At 41.8% G+C, this 21,224-nt stretch overlaps 1 protein-coding gene across 3 annotated transcripts in view; it reads right to left on the bottom strand.

Moving 5' to 3' along the window:
• Positions 1-10,456, bottom strand: part of FAM169A (family with sequence similarity 169 member A) — a 30,380-nt gene extending 19,924 nt beyond the window's left edge. For all 3 annotated transcript variants that reach the window (XM_075526965.1, XM_075526967.1, XM_075526966.1), the window contains exons 1-2: positions 10,442-10,456; positions 667-804 (exon numbers count right to left, since the gene is read on the bottom strand). In XM_075526965.1, the coding sequence (XP_075383080.1) occupies positions 667-801 (135 nt within the window). In that variant the 5' untranslated portion in view covers positions 802-804; positions 10,442-10,456. The remainder of the gene's footprint in view (positions 1-666; positions 805-10,441) is intronic.
• Positions 10,457-21,224: the final 10,768 nt, after the last annotated feature.

The raw sequence follows: 21,224 nt of genomic DNA, 5'->3' as shown, positions 1-21,224 counted from the left end.
TTGCTCCCACAGAGAATCCTCTCAGCTCACTTACTTTTCATTAAAGCTATACACCATTGCTTTTATTGGTACTAGTTCTAATAGAAATGTTCATCTAGACAGAACCAACATTGACCAACTTATCACACAAGGGATAAGAGTTTAAAACATAAAGAGTCACAGCCAGCCTCTACTAGAACTCCCAACAACAGTAGGGAATATTTCAGATAAAAAGAAAATAATCACTTCTGAAATTAGTGAAACTTGCTGATCAAGAATTGAACCCAACCATGAAGAACACTGAAGGACTGAGATACAAAAAGAGCCAGTTAGCTTCAGTAAATCATTAACCCCTTAGTTACAATGATAGATTTTTGTGACTGTGTGAGCTAGTGCTTTTTAGGAAAGATTTTAACTTATCAGTTGCACTTTTAAGTTTTTTTAAAAATTACTTAATGCATACAGATCCATTGCCTAGAAGCAGCAATTACTCACTGATGCCCAGATTTAAACCCAATTACAGAATGAAAAAAAAAAGTAGAGCTTAACACAAAAAGGAATTTGGAAAATACAAGAGCTTTACTAAAATAATTATGTAATTCAATAATTATGGACTGGATATTTTAAATTTTTTAAATTTACAAGTATGTCAAGAAAACTGGGACTAAGGTATTTGCTGGTTCTTACTTTGCCATGGCCTGGCAGAGGCAATAATTCAGGACAGTTTGGATTCCTGCGTCGAAGACCAGACAAGTAGTCCTCTGCTGAGCTCTCCAAGTCTTCATGACTGCAGGTGTTCAACATATCCACAGGGAATGACATCCTCTTGAGAAATAAACAGCATTATTACCGTAGGTAGTTCGAGAGATACAATGCACAGTTTATCACATATTCCTACTAAACATGTAACTAAGACTGTTGAACATCCCTCCCTCTGCTGCTCTCTGGAGCCCTCTATATCCAACCCAGAAAGGAGAAATGCTCCAGGCATTTAATTAGAATGGTGCTTATTAATACCCAGTCTGTAAAATAATACATGAACCCAATCTGTGTTTATAAGCAGAAAAGGATGAGTTTAGCCCATAGAACACCCTAGACCCAAACGTAGCAGATTTCCAACATACAAGCCCCCTGTTTGCAGCACATGTACAATAGACCACATACTGCCTTGAGGTGGCAGACTCAGTTATATCCCTCCCAGCTGATGTTTGAGGCCACAGATTAAGCAATAAGTGGCCAGTCAAATAAAAAGTAAACAGCCCAAAAGATGACAACAAGGAAGAGGAGTTCTTTTATTTTTGAGACACTGCATTTAAATCCATCACTGAAAAACCCAAAGCATTGTTCAGAACTTCTCTCAACAATTGGCCAGTTAGTAAGCCTACCAGCTGCTTGTTTCCAAAAGCATTGCAACTGTGAACAGGAGATGCTACAAGTTGCTTAAAAACAAGAGCCCACAACAGACTAAAGAAACACTTTAAGGAGGTGACAAGACAAAAACTAAAGCACTGAAGACCAACTATAATAGCAATAGCTCCTTGAAAGCTCTTAGATTCAAATTTTTCTTGTCAAAGCGGTGTCAAATTAAGATGAACAAGAGCTCCTGGAATCCACTGTGTGCTCTTCAGCTAAGGCTCTTCCAGGTCTATCAAACTATAGACAGAAACAGACCCCTCCACTCCTTTCAAGCTACAGACCAAACTCTCACAAGCATGAGCTACCACAAGTTCATGAGAACCTGTTCTGGAGGAACACAGAGATCTCTTAATCTGTCTCGCTCAGCTCCCAGGAACTTGTCACCCAACTCTCAAACCCACAAAGCTTTTTGTAGGGGATTTACGATTCGTAGTCTTTACTATGGAGTCTTTTTTAATTTTATTTTAAATCCTAGTCTCCAATGATATTTTTCCTGTATCTCCAGTCCCCTCCCTTTAATCCACCATTCAGTGCTCTACTGACACAGGTAAATCAAATGCAGAACAACTTATTTCAACTCACCCAGCAGCAATTAAAAAGTCTGCATTTTAAAAGCTTTAACAGCAGCAATATACTACTATTAAGCTGCTTGAACAGATGAGGCTGCTCCTTGCAAAAAAGGTTTTTTTTTCTGTTAAAATTGAAAAACAAACTTGGACATGATTTCATTGGCATTTACAACTGCTAGCTTTAATGCTTTTGCTGATGAAAAAACTAATGCTTTCCATGAACACTATTGTTTAGATATGCACACACATTCCTCACAGCCATTTCCTTTAAAATTCAGCTCATTCCTTCCCCCCTATCTGTTATTTGGATTTTCTCTTGCTTTCTCTTCCAGTCTCTCACATTCCTCCTGCTATTGCTCACTGCCCCTTTCAGATGCTTAGCTGCATCTCTTAATTCTCCACCTGTTTCTTCCCACCTTCCAGGTGCTGCCCTTGTCAACAGGGCAGAAGCAGGCAAGAGACACCTGACACCAGCCAACTCCATTTACTCCTCCTGTTTGCAGACGAAGGGACTTCAAGAGCCAGAAGCAAGGCATGTGTGCTTTTGAACACAGCAGCAATGCACAGCAGCTAGAGAAGCTGCCGCCAGGGAAGCAATTAATCCACTGCTGTTCTCCTCACCTCTAGCAGATATGGTTTGCCCACCCATATTACAGTTCTGAAACACACCAGCAATACTGTAGTACATGTATATCAGGCTAGCCTGATATAAGTATGTTGCAAGAGGAACAGGAAGAGAGGTGATGTGTGAGATTACATGTCACTGCTTCTACAAGAGGATGAGGCTTTAGCACCTGGTTAGCTGCAACAGGCCAGGTAAATTCTGCTTTAAGGGAACACAGACACATGAAAAACATAAAATTTAATTTTCTGTATGCTGGCAGAAAGGGGAAACCCCCCTCCACTATTAAAGAAATACCTAAGTGCTTGGATAACTCTGAGAATAACAAATTGAGCTGAGCTTTTGTTATTACATGACAAACAGACAAGCAGGCCACAAGCTATAACTGAAAGCCTCTAGGTAATAATTCCTGACATTTTTTTAGAACTAAATAATGCAGGACCAAAGAAGAAAAGACACAATAAGAAATTCAGTAGATTATCTGAGTTCCAACCACTACACCGCTATAAAGAGAAAAGCAACAACCATATCTTTGCTTATAAGCAAAAAAGACAAAAACCTCTTTTCTTCTAATTAATAAATTCATTGAATTACCCTCAAAATAATTCAAAGAGCTCCTTTCTGTTTAGCTGTTTGGGTTACTTAACACTTTCATATAGCATACTTTGATTTTATCCACTCTCAACTCACTTTTGACTTTTCATCTTATATCATTTACAGAGAATGGGTTATGCAGAAAAAAGCCAATATAGAGCAATCTTCAAGACTGAACCAAAGAAAATATACTCAGCATCCCTGCTAAAAAACCATCTATCATTTGTACCATGCAGCAGATTAGACATGTGAAGTGACAAGCTCTCAAACACTTGTGAGATGTCATTTGTCTCGCTGTTGATGAGATCAGAAATATTTCACAACATAAAACTTCACTAGAACCCTGAAGAAATCAGTAACTATACACAGAAAGTTATCAAATTACATTAAAAGCATTAAGCAGGTGATGAAAGGAGAATGTCCCATGCCAATCTACAGCAGAGCATAAGGAAGTAGTTCAACAGTCTAAAATGCAAGCATCTTCATTTCAAAAGGCAAAATCACCTACCAAAGAGAAATCAAATGGCTTCCAATAGTAATAAGTTAATACATTTACCTCACGAAAACACAACTGGTTTGTCAGTGTCTTTAACAAAGTAAAAATACAGACAGCTCCACATCTAGTCAGTCTCAAGTAATGCAGGAGAGAGAAAAAGGGAAAGAAAATAGTTCTTCTGTTTTCCTTGATGAGAGCATTACACATTTTTCTCTGCAGAGACAGCAGGAACAGCACAGGTCTCTGCCATGCAGTCCCTCATGCCTCTATTTGTTGCTCTAAGCCTCCATGTGTTGCACAACTGTAAAACTGTCAGATCAAATCCTTGTCACACATCGCAGGACTATGCTCTGTGGATGGGGTACCACTGCAATTGGTTAGCAGTCAGGTTGACCGAGCACACACAACGTAGCCTTAAGCAACCAAACTCATCACAGCCATTTGTACAAAAGGCATGTTAGAAGCATGTGTTTGGAAGGGGGGAATAAAATTTTTTATTTTAAATGAAGCAAATTATGCTGTTCATGTTTCAAGTGAAAGAAAATAAATCTTACACTCTTCATAACCATATCATTTCACATAATAGTATTAAAGATTGTATGTAATAAACTCAAATGAGCAACATTTGCTCTAATGTGGAATTGTATGACTTTCCCCCTTGTCAACATTATGCAAGCTACTATGCGAGAAATGGCATGTCCTTTTTTCAGAACAGCTACAGCACCAGAGGGTAACAGAGATCAATTCAAGGAACACCAACAAAAACTACATTTAACAGGATGAGTGAACACATTCCTGTGCAACTGAGGCAGTTCCTTATTCACAAAATCTTTATTACCATAAGCATTAAGGTTAAAAGAAAATTAAATGTAGAATAAGTGGGCAACGTTGCAAATTGATTTAATTATAAATTATAGCTGCAACTCCTATTTCATCTTAAAAGTGCATGAAGGAGAGCAGCATGAAGCTGCATGCAGTACATGCAGCTTCCAGCTCACATACAGATTTCAGCAGGAATTGAGAGATCTGTTCATCCCCTTTCGGACCCTCAATACCAAGTGCCACAAAATAGCAGAAAGATAAGATGCAAATCCTTACAGCATGTCAGAGGGCTTAAATATAGCTTAAAATTGGTTTTGGATGCCTTTATCTTAGGGGAATTGAAGTCTAAGTGGTTAGGCTGCTAGCCAAGGATTTAGAGGAACCAGGATGAACTTCCAGCACAGACTTCATGTGAGCACAGACATGTTACTTGATCTGCCTGAACTCCTCATCTACAAAATGCAAATAATCATTACCTCAGAGGCACCAGTATGAGAAATATTTTACCGAGATCATGAGATACTTGAACACAAATTGTATCAAAATCTGACAAGTACTGGAAGTAGACAATTGCTTACACAGCACAACTTAACTGCACAGCTCATTTTCCTTCTAAAAAACCCACCAAACCGTGAGCAACCCACCAAGGACTTTTCAACATAAAATAACTGGGACAGGTAGACATGCCTGGTATAATACATATGTGCAAAATTAAATCAACAGTTATGTAGCAGGTGAACAATCTTCAGATTTAAATCTCTGTTTAACCACAAATAATTATAATTTAATTAGGTTTGGGGTTTTTTTTAATTAAAATTTGAAGTTTGGAGAAAAGACAATGGGGTGCTCAAGCTATGACCTGCAGAACTTTTCTGCTAAACCAGGATAACTAATCCAGCCCCAGCCTGCAGGACATGCATCAGGTCCAGTCCTGTGATGAAGTACTGGCCTACTCAGACAAAAAGTAAACCGCAGTAGTACCTGACCTAAGCTTTAATCAATTTAAACAAGTGCTGAAGTATTGGATCACAGAACTCCTCAAGGACTGCCAAGCATTTCTTATGAATCATCGCGTACCTTGAACCAAGTTGTTCTATCATAAAAATATAATCTACCATGATCTCCCAGACTAGCTATAAGCTGCACCTGGGGTAGCATCATGAGAAGAGACACAAATAATAAACTAAATATATATATCTCCATATATATACTAGCTGCTGATGTTCCAGAGAACCAAGCCAGGACTGTGGAAGTCATGAGCCATGCTCCAGAACCAGATCTGATGATGCACAAAACCAGCAATCACCTTCTCAATCAGAGCAGCAGGAACATAATTTCCATTTTGCTGTGTTAGTTTCCCACCTTGCAATGTCCAGTTGCTGGTTTGGTGAAAGCTGTGAAGCTACATAAAAGTTGGAAAAAAAAAATTTTTTTTAAAGTAGTATTTTCAGTCTTCTAGCTTCAACTAGAAAAAAAAGCACCACATCTGCCACTGCTAAAATTGTTAAGTTCTACTAACACTAATTCTATTAACAGACAAATTATATAAATGTTTCTTGACTTAGACTACCAGCTATCACATACACAAAACACTTTCACTGCTTTTGTTTCTTAATTATTTGATGTTGAATACAGAAAAACAACCACTCCCAATTTAAAGTGTTTTTTCTTGTTTCTATCCAAATACAGTCTGAAATATTTAAATAAGTAAAAAGGTTGTTCTTCCTTTTCTAATATAAAAACAAGTACATTTTACACCTATGCTAAGATAATTAATCATTCAAATACATATAGAGAGTACCTATCTGATGTATATGACTCCTGTTAGTTTGAAATACATAGAGAAAACCTGTCCCATAATTAACTATTTAGACCACTACTGTAACAAAGCTTTTATGTTTTATAAATATCCCCATCTCTTTTAAAGCTCTATTCATTTTAATTTGTAATGTAATGTACATCAACTGCAGGAAGAGGAAGACACTTTAGGAAAGGGAAGTTGTTTTTTTAAACAATAGAGTATATATTAGAATTTCTTGAAAACCATATAGGCTTGAAGAAACAACAATAATACACTATTCGATCTGCCATATTGAATAGACAACTCAAACCTTCATTGTTCAAATAACTACATATTTCAAGGTAGGTTTTCTTAGGTTTTAATTCAAAAAGGGGTTTTTTTATGTATTCCTAATGGTTTGAAGACCACTTACCTGCACCATAGTACTAAGGCATATAAATACTATTTCCCAGCAGCACGGATTTTGTTCACATTTTTACAGAATATAGACATGTCAATCAAATACAAGATGTTGCCAACTCAGATAAATTTGCTCTGGTTTATTTTTTTTTTTTTCTCCAAAAGGAAAAAAAAGTCTTTAACTAAACAAAAGGAACATAAAACCCCAAATAACATCTACTCACACCCTATAAAATCCCAAATATAAAGTTCTTAAGGAAACACAGGGCAGTGGTCTAGCAATTGTTGTCAACATGCACCAAGAGCTCTGGATTAATACGCCAACCACATTATCCATGATCTGCTTGAAGCAGCTTATGCAGCTCTGGTTTTCTATCAGAGACACAAATCAAAGCTGTTGATTTAAATGCAAATAAACAAACAAAAATAATCAATCTTTTCCATTCATTAATTAGCCACTACAATCTAACTTTAATTTACTTCTATAACACAGAATTACAAAATCTACATAAAGGATCCAACTCCACAGTCCTGGCATAAAACACAACTGCAGTGGAGATCAGCAAGAATTATGGTCAAAAGGTCTATGTGACTGGGTTCAAACAGTCTCTTGTCAAAAGAAACATGAACAAGGAAGGAGAGAGTCCTCCACATTAAAAAAAGAAAAAGAATTTGCATGTGATTTCTTTTCAATTTAAAAAAAAATTCGAAGTGTATTATTTCATTAAAACAAAATACAGTCTTAAAAAAGTATTTAAAAGTTCATTCTACAATTAAATATATCCAGGATGTTCTAACATCTAATAAAAAAATTAACATTTGGTAGTTCTAAGAGGCAAAACTGCAACCAGAATGTACTAACATAAAACTAGATACTCCTAATGAAAGCATAAGCAACAACATTAGAGTGCTTTTAATCAAGTGGTGGTTAGATTTGCAGAAAACAAACTCTGTTAACAACTACAAAATTATATGGCTTCAGTGAAAACAGGAGACAGAAAACTTACCAGTTATCAAAACTGAGGTGACAGAGTATTAGGAGAACATATTATGCAACTTCACTCTCAAACCCACCTTAGGCAGGTAAGGTCCTTACACAGGTGCTTAATCAGGCATATGCTTAACACCACTGTCATTTTGCTCAAGTGATTAAAATTAAGTATTTGATTAGGTAGCCTATTTAATCAAAGACTAAGTTCTTAGGTATACAAACTACTAACCTGCTATTTACATTTTTCTACAGTCTCACATTTTAATGAGATTATCATCTGGTTTCTTAAAGAGCACTTTCTTTAGCAGAGAGTTTTGGGAAATTAATATGCACAAGTGTTTCCTACGAGGAAAGCATGCCAGAGATGTACTAAATTCAAATTCTGTGTTTGAGACTACTAAAAATAGCCACAATTAATAAATCTGAAAAATTAGTTTCTTAAAGAAACCTTTCATGCCTTCCCTTTGAGCTTCTCAGATTCAAGGTGAATATATCAATACAAAAAATGAAATCCATTCCAGTTGTGTTTGAAAATAAGTAACATCTAAAAGACAGAAAGACAGGACTAAGTGGGATTACTACTTCCTGGATCTGCCTCTCTGACATATATCTGATATCTCCTGTGCTCAGCACTCACTCTTCTTTCTAGTCTCCCATTTTCCTCTATCTCCCCTTCACTACAAGACAAACCCGCATAGGGTCTTAAAAGATAACATCAAACCCCACACAGATACCCTTAATGACCCACCTTTCCTCTCTGGTCACTGCTCTTTCTCCCTTCCATGCCTCGGCAGTTTAGAGCAGCTGTTTTGCAGTTCTCCAGCTCCACCCTCAGCCCCCTACAATTTTGCTCCTGCACTTTATACCCCTCAGCATCTGCTCTTAAAGATCTTCCTATAGCTCAGCACACATAGCCCACACTCAGCCTCCCTTCTCAGGTCACTGGCCGGCCACCTGAGACACACCCAGCCATGCTGCTCTTGCCCCTGCTCATCTTCCACAACTCTGTGTCACTAGGTTTGCCTCCTGCTTCTCCAGGCACCTCTTCAACAAGGTGATAAGATATGCCTCCTCTCTGACTTTCTGCAGCTTTATTTGCCATTTGCTATCAGAAGACCATCCCCGACTCCCATTTGGTGCCCAAGTTTCTTGGCAACTTGCTCAGTTTTTAAACCTTCCTCATTATCTGTCCGGTTTGGAAGGGCCACCTTATAAATACATCTAGTGATTTCAAAGATAAGAACAATAAAACAAACCCTTCTCTTGACCATACTTACAAAAAAAACACTGAATCTGGTTAGGCAGCTGGTGGACTATCAAGCCTAACATAACTAACCTAACAACACAGTGAAACTGGTGTTGCAGTAACCCTATGCACGCATTTGCATCTATTTTTAAAACACTTGGTTGTGCTGTTCTCTCCCCTATCCCCACAACTGGGGGGGGACTTCAAAGCTGCACAGATTAGGTCAGCCAATTACAGACACATGTTAGCACAGTCTAATGAGTTACTGCTCATCAGCCAAACAGTAGCAACTCTCTTTATGGCTGCTTCGAGAATATTCCACATGCAAATTCAAATGTGATGGTGACCATGGTTACAAACGGTGAGCAGCAGGTCATTAAGCTTTGCAATCATACCCTCCATACCCAAGGAGTTACTAAAACAGTTGCCTGAGCTACAACTATGCCACATGAAGTCTGTGGAGGTAATGGCTTTCAGCAGAGGAACTGTAGGAAATTCAAGGGTTAAGTAGTGTTCAAGCTCTTTTTGCCTCTTTAAAATGATCTGTAGGTGTTTTTGTTTTGTTTTTAAAGTCACTTGCAGCAGGAGACCTAAAACTAAGAAAGCAGCAATTGCCTTGGTTTTGTGGGCAATTCAAATGAAAATGCAGAAAGGGGGTTAGAAATTAACATGGGATCCTCCCAGGAGTAAGTGTAAGTCACAGAAGTGAAGGAGGGAAAGCAAATAAACAAGACTGAAACAACAGATCCCTGTCAGTCAACCTTAAAACTTTCTTGCAGACCAGCAAGCACACAGAACTGAGAAGTTTGAGTCTGACTTTGTGGCCCTGTGGCCCATTTACAATAGCTTGAGGACCAGAATCTGGAAGTCAGCACTACATTAAGCATAACGTATTTGGAACAGTAAGAATTTAAACCTTACTGTAGGTTAAGAACTGCATTTTTTCTAGAAAGGGAATAAGCAGCTATCTCCAACTGTTATTAAAATTATCTTCAGAAGATAACAGATAGTTAAAAATTTGATGTTTAATAAAAGTGAATTCTCAAATTTACCTGCTATTTGTGCTCAGTGTTCTACAGTATCAAATTCTTTCAGCTGCATACAGCTGAAGGTTTGACAATGTACAACAAAATTATGAACTTCACAGGCAATGCAGTTTGTGGACTTACCAAAACACGGTGGGATCAAAGAACACCAGAAGAGCAAGGGACACAGATAACTAGACAGAACTTTACCTTGCCTTTCACAAGGGAAAGGTAGGGTGAAAGTCAGATGACAAGAATACCACAGACATCAAGAACAATGTTCAAAGGAAGTAATCAGGGCTTTCAGACACCACAACTGGGCCACAGACATGATGAAGTCATTACTGAGTGTCAGTCTGAGCCCAGTCATTTTGTGAAGAGATATATCAAGCTACCACCCCAGGTGACACCATTCTCAAATACAGTTGTAGGTGTAAGCATTTCCATATGTCCATGCAAAACAGCACCAGTACTTCCTCACCTTTACAAAGGCCACACAGACAGACTACCCCAATGTAGCTCACAGGTGGACTCAGCAGTGAATATGTTTGTCTTCCTCATCCCATCTTCAGAAGGATGGAAAAAAGGCACATATGAACTAAAACTATAAATAAACTCCATCCTCTTAAAAATAAGCATTCAAGAAACACAAATTCAAGCCTAGCATCAATATGACTAAGAAGCTAGAAAAGAGTCAGGCATCTTGTAGGCTGTTCCAGCTGAAGAAAAAAAATAAGTAGCAAGGTCTGGTATTTCTTGTTTATGTAGAAGTCCTGTTCCCAAAACAAAGGAAGAATAAAACATCAGAGTATTTCATTGCTCAGAGTCCTCAAGAATCTGTTCAAACATCAACCAACTCACATCCCTCTTCTCTAAGCTTTCCAACGGAACCACACAAATGAGCAGCAGCTCAGGGCACACTATGTTCCCCAAAATTAATTGAGCAGCAGCTCAGGGCACACCATCTTTCCCCAAATGAATTGCTTCTCCCCACTAGCCATACCTACAGCCATCAGAACAAATATTTAGCAAACTCCTTAGCAGATACAGCACATTCCAAACTCCTTAGCAGATAGAGCACATTCCTGAGCAGCTCTGTGTTTGCCTTTGCTTTCAGCAGTCTCATACTTGCAGATGGTTCATTTTTGTTTCCCACAATTATCTGGGTATAGCCACTGCTATTTTTTCAACATATCACAGCTGCATTATAAAAAAAACTAGCTATCAGTAAACATGTTACCACAGGACTGAAGTTCTATGTCTGAGAACATTAGCAAGAAAGTCTCTAATAGCAGAAAGGAATTCACACATAACCTCCTCCCTGGTGTCATCCTGTCCTTATCTCCATCATCAGCTATCCTTGTATCCATCAGTGATTTTGTATCAAACATTTCCATTTTTCACATTTAAAAATAAAAACAAAGGCATTAATAAGTGTCAGCCTTAGCACTGAAGTGGACTTCCTCCATCTTTCCCTGGCAAAGATTCTGCACTGTAATAGGCATGCAATTACAACTATTTAAACCAACCTGCACAGACAAGATGTTTGGATGAGTAAGGAGAGTTTTAAGTTCATGCTGAGTTGTGTTATCTTTACAATACTAATAGGCATAAAAAAACCCCAACAAACCCACAAGAAACCTGCTTTTAATTATTAAAGTGAAGAGACTTCATCTACCTTAATATGCATACAGAAGAAATTAGGAGTACTTTCCAGGTAATTTCTCAGAATAATGCCTCTTTGTAAAGGAGCTAGTTATGAAACACTCCAAAAAGACTTGGTACTGTGTGTCTTGATCACGCATTGCTGGAGAAGAGTATATTGGAAAAGTACAGTAGAATCCCATTTAAATTACTCATCTTCCACAACAGTAAAGAAAGGCACTGCAAAACATTTGTTCCATACAGAGCAGATGCTAAGTAAGATCAGATTGGGGGAAGGGGAATGGGGAAGCAACTTACACACCTGTCTGCTATATCAGGGTCCTCAGCAGCTTTTCATTCATAAAAGTGTTGAAATTGAGATGATCACTGAGGTTAACAACACCTGAATTTAAACATTTATAGTATAAACCACTCTCTGCCCTGATGTTTTCCCTCTGTGAAACAGGTGCTAAAATGTTTTCTTACTAGCCACCGTTAACACAAGAAGAAAGAAGTTCTTCAGTATCTAAATCAAGCAGAGGTCAATTAAACAAGAAAGGTTCTGGTGTGGTTAAGGAAACAGAGAGAAGATGTACTCAGTTCCATAGGAAGAGTTTGAAGGAGAAGTGAGACCACGACCACTCTGATCTGCAGCTATCTTTATAGGTCCTCCAACGAGGCAGCACTGATTTTATTATAGTGATTACTCTGCTACAATACTTATTCCCCTTAAAAACTAGTAGGTTATATACCAGACTATGACCAATGGTGCAGCCCAACACACAAACCAAGTATCTGCACTTAAGCAGAAAGATGAAAAGGTTCCCTCCTCTCTCCTGCATGCACATACACAAAAAACCAAGTATCAGCTGGACAGCATCTCCACACTACAGGCTAGTTTTCCAAATTTCTCATTATTAATACTGAAAACTCCACAGCCCAGAAGAACTTTAAGATCACTCTTTAATGGTTTCCTCCAAATAGGACATTAATATGTATATAAAAATCAGTAAGCTAGTATATTTTGTTTTCCATTAAGGCTAGTAAAACCTTTTGCTTTAGCTTCCAGAGTAACCCACTTTCCCAGGCTGGATTTAACACTCCATAAGCAGGACAGCAATGCTACGTCAACTGCTATCTTCAGCAAGATGTTTTCCCTTGTTTTAAGAGAGAAGAATCAACCCTACGTCAAAATAAAACTCAAAAAACCTCACACATGGGAAAACAGAAGAGTGTGTGTGACTCTGCATATCCACATGTATTTGCACATATACAGTCACAGAGCCATCTTTTGTGAGAGGCATCTATTGTAGCATTCCAATTATTATTTTCACATATATGTGTAAAGGTATATGTATGTATAAAAGATCTTACATATGCGTGTGGCTATAACACGTAGATCGCAAAGCTACAATAGATGCCCCCCACAAAAGATGGCTGGCCGTAGCCAACACGGAGTGGCCTGGGCCAGAACTCGCACCGAACTTGGCATCATGCGAGCCCCAACCCGCACCCCGCGGAGGCCAGGCGAGCCGAGGGGTGGTGGGCCCGGCCGAGGGGAGGCCGCGCCGGGCCGCCCCCCGCCGCGGGAGAGCCTGGCCAACCCCACCGCCAGACAGAGCCGCCTCCCGGCCTGCCGCCGCTGCGATGGCCGCGGAGGGCGGCCGGGGCCGGGCGCTGCCCCAGGGAGGGAGCGCGGCGCCCGCGGGGGATAGCGGCGGGGATACCGGCGGACACCTGGCGCCGGGGCCTGCCGCGGGCGCGGACGCGAGGCCGCGGGGCAAGCGGCCGCTCCGGCCCGCACACCTGCCTCCCGCTGGGCAGCACGCACGCTCCGCGCCCACCAGCGCGGCGGGCCGGGCCTGCCTGCCTCCCTTCCCCCGGCCGCTCCAGGCGGCCGCCGAGTCCTCCCACCCGCCTGGCCAGGCCCGGCTGGGTTGCGGAGAGGCGGGACGCCTCAGCAGGTTACCCCTCACCCCCCGCCGCGCCGCGCCTCGCCTCACCTCACCTCGCCTCAGGCGGCCGGCCGGCCTGGCGGCCGGCCGGGCAGCCTGCCGCGGCAGCGGCGGGCGAAGATGAATGGAGGAAGCGGCCTGGCTCCCTTACAGCGCTCCCCAGCCTACCTCCAGCTGTGTCCGCTCTTGCTGCCCGGCGCTTTATACCGTCTCCCGCGGCGGCCTCCCCGCCCCTCGCCGCTGACGCGCTCCTGCTGCTACGCCTCGAGCCGCCGCCGCTCGCCCCGCTCCGCCCGCCATGGCGGCTGCCCGCGCCCCCGCGCCATCGCCCCCCGACATGGCGGGTAGCGTGGTACCTGCGCCATTGCTCACCGCCGTGGCGGTTTGTGTGGTGGTACCTGCACCATCGCCCCCCGCCATGGCGCCTGGGATGGTACCTGTGCCATCCCTCACCACGGCGGCAGCCCTGGCACCTGTTCTATGGTCAGCCTCGGTGGCTGTGGTGGTACCCACGCCATCGCTCGCCGTAGTGGGGGTGGTGATACCTGCCCTGCGGCCCCGGCACACGGAGGGAGCCCGGGGCTGCCTTGGAGATCGATGGAACCTGCAGGGAGGAAGGAGCAAGGCCACGCATAGTCTCCTAGCGCTGGGCAGCTCACCATGAGGCTAGGGGTGAAATATCCCCTCTGCAAGAAAGGTTGTAAGGGCTGTAAGGGCTGCCTCCCCATCTCCAACAAGACACCTACGCTGTGGGCCAGCCCAAGCCCTCACCACTGCTCCTGTTCACCAGACTGGGGGGCCAACTGAACTGAATTACTGGCAGGAGCATGTTTTCCAAAGGAAAACAGCCAACTCTGTTCCCCAGCACTGACCGCCACTGGCCACGGCACCCAAGCGTCCACCCCCGAGAAGACCTGCATGCCAGGGAGCTGAAGAACAACAAAATCAAACAAGGGTTCTTGCGAGAGGACAGCACTGGCCCTTGACTCAGGCTATGCAATGTACCCCTCGCTTCATAGCGTGTGATCCTTTGCTCTGAGCTGGGGATGTACTAGGTGCGCAGCTGTGGCGACATCAGCGGGACAGAGGAGGCTGGGCACAAAATGGGGGCAGCGGCCATTCCATGGACTTCTCAGTGCTATCTGCCAAAGACAGGTTTGTCACTCCAGGGGCCAGAGGAGCAGGGAGTCAGTGCATTAATAATGATTATGTGCATGTCCAAAATAATGTAACTTTGCTGAAACTATCAGATTACAAGAGGGGTTTTGGGAGACAGCATGAACAGAACTTTTTAAATTCAATGATTACCTTAAAAATCCATTTATGACCAAGCTTTGACAAAGGTCTGTTGGCTACAGAAGAAGGGTTTAATATGGAAATATCCTTTAGGTCATAGTAAAATACACTTATTCCATCAAGAATCCTTGTGACCTCAGAGGTCAACTCGTACAATTCCATGTAGGAGGACCAAGTTTTTTGCTACCTTCATTTTTTTATCCTAATTAGAGTAATACTGATTATATATTGCACTTGCATTTCAAAGAAAGACAGAAAAATTTTTATGCGCAGTGTTATATAGTGAAAATTGTTCTGCAATATGTAGTAGTAGAAAACAAGACATGTTAATGGAATAAGAGTAGAATTTAACCCTGTCAGGAAATTCTTAAAATTAGTAACTCCGCTTCCTGTATTTTTTGCTTTCGTGACAAATGAAGGAAAGAACCTAGAAATTGATTGTAGGTTTCTACCTTCATTTTTGCTGAGTTTCATGGAAGGACCAAGAACCTTTGGGCCTTTTTTGGTGAAAAATTTTTCATCCATTTTTTGTCATGGTTATTGACCAGATATTTTGAAGAAGATAAGGAGACTTTAACATACACAGTGTAATTTAATAAAAATATTTCCCTTCTTAGTTGCTTATGATATGGATGTACTATTAAAATCCTGGTCATAAAGTCTTTTAGAAGAAGAAATAGAAAGATAGATATGATCTTAAGGCAGAGGAATAAATTCAGACAGAAATCCTCCAATAAATAAATTATTGCCTTCACAGGTCACCTCCAACATTGTTTAGAAATAGATTTGCATTCCATTTTCTTTTTTTTTTACTGTTATTACTTCTTTTGTGTCATCTTTTATGTCTGGAAGAGCCTCCGTGCAAAGCCTGCAAATAAATACACACTTTCTGCTTTAACTTAGGTTGTGAGGCTTACAGAAATCTTGATGAAAGATGCTTGGTCATGACCAGTGCTTCTTCTGGTAATCATATTAATCTCACTGTGAGTTTGTGTAGCCATGCCTTCTCTCCTATATCATGCTTACATTGCAAATTTTTAAAAGTATGTTCAACCTTTAATATGACTACTCACACCAATAACATTAAATATATGCAGTGAGGGATCTTATACATTACATTACATAGAACTGGGGTGATCCTCTGAATATATGTGCAATAGCTTATACACACACACACACATTCCCACCTGCCACAAGGGGCCTTTAGGTCTTCTTCAGCATTTTGGATTGCCATGATAATTTTTACAGTAAAGACCACACCCCATCGCAGCCATGGTATTGTACAGGAAAAGGAGGTGTTCCCACAACTAAATACATTTGTAAAACCTTTGCATTGAAGAGAGAATGTAGAAGTGGAAGGTCTAGCATCTTGCCGTGTATTTTCATGTCTTCTGTCTCTGGTGTCTTAGGGATATTTATGCTTTCTTAGGGCAATTGATGCTTTCCAAGAAATGTTGGATTGGAAGGAACCTCAACAAATTGTCTGGCCCATCTTGCAGTGAGGCAAGACCAAGACTGGGAGATATTTGTCTGAGCTGATTTTTCTTAAATGTCCAGTGAGGGAGATGCCCACAGCATGCCTAGGTGGACTTCTCGATCAAAGTTTTTTCCAATAAAGAAGGAGTAAAAGGAAAGGTAGCAAGATCTCATGGTGTCATGGTCGTGAATATCGTACACTAAGTGACAAGCATGCTGTGTAGCATGCTAAATACAAGCTTGCTATGTAGCTACAAGATACACATCTGACCATGTGTTCAGCATAGCTTCTGTGAATTGTGCCCCAAACATATGTTCCAGTGACATATGGTGTACTTAGAAACATAGAATCATAGGATGGTCTGGATTGGAAGGGACCTTTAAAGACCATGTAGTTCAGCCCCTCTGCCAGGAGCAGGGACATCTCTCAGTAGATGAGGTTGCTCAAAGACCCGTCCAACTTACCTTGAACACTTCCGAAGACGGGGCATCCACAACTTCTCTGTTCCAGTGTCTCACCGCCCTCATCATAAACAATTTCATTGGAATATACTCGTTAGCAGATGTTACAGCTAGTGATCCTGGGACTTATCACTAGAGAAAATCAAGAATTTAATGGGCAAAACATTGGGGTTTACCAGTGGGAGACATGGATTTGACAAGTAAAGAACTGGTGGCAGACATTGCTGGGGGAGCTCTGGTGGCTGCACACCTTTTGAAGTGCACAGGTAGGGCCAGCAAGATTTGACAGCCAAGAAGGAATTAGTTGTTTGTCACTAATGACTCTGGAGTGCCTAACCCATCTACAAAAAGGAACAACCTACTCTTTGTAAGATTTACATGACAGATGAAAGCATAACAAACCAAGCATATAAAACATGTAAAATCACAGCCACTGACCGTCTCACTGTACTTCTTTCCTTTCACTCCTAGAAAAGAGCAATCTTAGGGGTGTTATTAAATTAGGTATAAAGAAAGAAAGGTGTAAAGAAAGAAACATGCATCTTGCAGTTCCTTTTATTGAGAGGTTCTTTTAGAGCACATCAAGCAGCTATGTCAGGTACATCTATCCTCCAGCTTTCTCTTCTTTAACCTCTCCCATCACCCTCCACAGCGTGGACAAATACAGCCTTGGCATCCTTTGCAGAGCCATGTTCGCTCCAGTAAAAGTGGTGCCATCTTGTTATCTGTATTGATGAGATACTTGGTCCATCCATGTGACTTATTAGCAAAAGTCTGTGTGTTCCACTGTGGTGGGTTGACCTTGGCTGCTGCCACATGCCCACCAAGCCGCTCTATCACTCCTCTTCCTCAGCTGGACAGGGGAGAGAAAATACTATGAAAGGCTTGTGGGTCAAGATAAGGACAAGGAGTCATTCACCAATTGCTGTCACAGACAAAACGGACTCAACTTGGGAAAGTTAATTTATTGCCAATCAAATCAGAGTAGGCTAGTTAGAAATAAGAACAAATCTTAAAACACCTTCCCCCCACCCCTCCCTTCTTCCCAGGCTCAACTTCACTCCTGACTTCTCTACCTCCTCCCCCTGAGTGGCGCAGGGGGACGGGCAATGGGGGTTGAGGTCAGTTCATCATGCATTGTCTCTGCTGCTCCTTCCTCCTCACACTCTTCCCCTGCTCCAGCGTGGGGTCCCACCCACGGGAGACAGTCCTCCACGAACTTCTCCAATGTGGGTCCTTCCCATGGGCTGCAGTTCTTCACGAACTGCTCCAGCATGCTCCGGCATAGGGTCCTCCACAGGCTGCAGGGTGGATACGTGCTCCACTGTGGACCTCCACAGGCTCCAGGGTAGATAGCTGCTCCACCATGGACAGGTGAACAACCTGTCCATAGCTACAGGAGGACAACCTTCAGGTCTTCAGCACGGGCTGCAGGGGAATCTCTGCTCTGGCACCTGGAGCACCTCCTCCCCCTCCTTCTTCACTGGCCTTGGTGTCTGCAGGGTTGTTTGTCTCACATATTCTCACTCCTCTCTCCCAGCTGCTGTTGTGCAGCAGTTTTATCTACTCTTCTTAAGAAAGGTAAATAAATGTTACCACAGAGGCACTATCACTGTCACTGATGGGCTCGGCCTTGGCCAGCGGCGAGTCTGTCCTCTCACACCATGTTGATACTGCAGTCAGATGTGTGATTGTCACACAGACAGACATATTAATGTGCATAAAGTGTGCAGGCCTTTAACCATGTCAGCTCTACTATTCATAGGAAAAGGGCATTAGTAATGCAGAGACCTGTAAGTGTGTTCAAAGAAGATGCCACATGGAATTGTAGATGTAGAAAGTTCTCTAGGAGAGTTCTACCATCATAGAGCAACTCAAGAGAAGACACTTCACAAAGGCTGAAAACCAGCTTTACTATTCTAAGACTGCCCAAATTTGCTTGCTCAAACATGTAGATTCTTTATTGTTTCACCCTCCACATCTTCCACTATTAGGACTGCCTGCAATCAGTAGTCTGGCCGCTGCAGGATTCATATCCTCTATCCGCCCCCCCCCCCCCCCCCCGCCCCGTACAATGCTCTTACTATGCAGTTAATTTGAAACTTGGCCTTGTGGCCCCTGGCCTCTTGCTGGCCCCATGACTTACTGCTCTTTCTGGCCCCAAGGCTTATGGCCCCTCACAGCTTTCCTAGTGTGAAATGAAATACCGCAGCGATCTCATCTGCTCTGTGCAGCAAAAAGTCAACCAGGCATTCACTAGTCCCAGTCTTTGGGCGTTAGAGAGGCCCTGTGCAGGGCACACAGGGGAAGAAAGAAGGAAAAGACACAGATGGAAAAATTTGCAGTTAAATTGCACTGAAAAACTTAAATCAAATTTACAAGATATTACTTAAATGGTGAAGAGCAGAAAAAGTTAAGGTAAGCAAGCTCAATTTATCTTATCTCAATGTGTAGTGACAAGAACAAATTAGTGTGAAGCAATTCTTGGTGTGGATTTACTAATCTATAGTAACTACCCATGAGTGTACTTTTACCCAATGACGAGTATAAGGTAATTACAAGGGGGTTACCCCTTTCATTTTTTTAAAACAGAACAAATTTCTACTGCGCTTTTACCCTAACTTCTGGCAGAAATACACACACTTCCCTTGCACTTCAGAGATTTTTTCAATAAATACCAAAGCAGCTCTCCGTGGATCCTTTCAAATCCTTTATTAGTATGGTTTTTGTCTGCAATAGCTGCAAGCGCTTGATAGCAGATGGATAGATGCAGACCACTGATGGGCTTGAACCACTCCTTGTCAGGCTGGTCACTCTTGTGTCCCTGTTACCTCGTGCTTCTTCTGTCAGCCCATAAGCCCTCATTTTTCCTTTCTTATCATGAGACTGTCAATTCTCTGAACAGGAACCTTTTTCCAGTCGTGGATAAGACTATTCCCCATCTATGGCAGGATTTACATTTTATGGCAGAGGTGAAAATGAAAGGGCAGCCTTTGTCCTAAAATAACACACACAAATTACCACAGACAAGGAGTAATCCTGAAGCCAGGATTTCATCCCGTAGCTTCAACACATCCAAAAGAACCATAGGTTGTTGTGCATGTGACAGGAATGTTGCTAATATGCTTTTGCAGATAAAAATGTCTCACAGCCTTATTTTTTCACTTGTCTAATACAGTGATTTTTAACATGGCTATGTATCGCTGTGGGTTTGTGACAACTTTTAAAGGGTTTCAGAAGGATAACTGGAAAAAAAAAAAAGTTTGCTGTCCTTAGACTGAATTTTACTATATAGAAGTGAACATTGCAAAGTGGAGGCCTGCAATGTGGGAAAGAGTGAAAACAATTGCTCTACCTGAACACATTTTTAATGTCAAAGAGTTAGAAAACAGCAAACTCTTTCTTTCATCCTCAGATATTTATGTGTATTTACTACTACAAAACATGAATTTGGTAATTTTTCTGGTTAGTTCTTAGCACTTTATTTGTTCAGGTATTTTTTCACTTGAAAAGCAGTGACCTGACCTACTGGACAGTCACATTTTCAGAAAGAAATTACTTTCTGCTTTTTTAGTCCCAAAATTCACAGCAGAAATTGCTTTTAAAATTCACTTGCAGTTCTGCCTATGTACCGCTTGTTTCTGTATGCTGATTCCCCTGTGGCTGGGGAGGGTGTGTCTGTACATCCTGATGCACAGGACAGTGGTGGCATCAGCACTGACTGCTGTGTGACTGTGCCTATGCTCTCCACTCCAGAGGAAGTGTCTGTGTGAGGAGAGGAGATGCTGCAGTGTCTTCCTGAAGTGAATGAATACAAATTTCAAGTCTTCATTTCTTGCAGTCACTATCGAATGGCATTCTGTGTGAGGCAGAAGAGGGAAGACTTGTTGGGGAGATGGTAGTAAAAACTTCTAAAGTTGTGTCTGGAAACCTGGGGAACCTCCCTCAGCAGCACTCTGAAGAGGAAGCACTTAGATGACAACAGGTAAGGAAGACTGTTTTGCAGAAGGGAAAGTCCCAATAAAGGCCAGAAAATCACCAATGGACACGAAGAAACCTGCCGCAGCTCTAATAATGGACAGGGAGTGGTAAGGTCACAGAGATAAGCATTTAAGACCTTTGTGGGCATGTAAGAGGGACAGAGAGTCTGTCTGATAACCTAGTATTGTTTTTTACATCTTTTTTTTCTTCTCCATCTAATAGCAGCAAGCCCTCTCTCAGAAACATGGGACTAGAAGGACCCCCAGTCCATCCCTTTGTACTGAGGGAGGACTGAGCCTAGGCACAGCTCTGGCAGATACTTGTCTAAACTTGCTCTTTTAACGTCTAGTGAAGAAGAACCCACAACATCAGCCTTGTAGTTGTAAAAAAACTTTATTTGGTGTCTAATCAAACTTCACATCAATGTAAGTCAGTTATTTTTTGTCCCTT

This window comes from Mycteria americana, chromosome Z (genome assembly GCF_035582795.1).
Source record: "Mycteria americana isolate JAX WOST 10 ecotype Jacksonville Zoo and Gardens chromosome Z, USCA_MyAme_1.0, whole genome shotgun sequence".
NCBI classification, from domain to species: Eukaryota; Metazoa; Chordata; class Aves; order Ciconiiformes; family Ciconiidae; genus Mycteria; species Mycteria americana.
The sequence above is the reverse complement of the archived record's forward strand: the minus strand, read 5'-3'. Positions and strand labels throughout refer to the sequence as shown.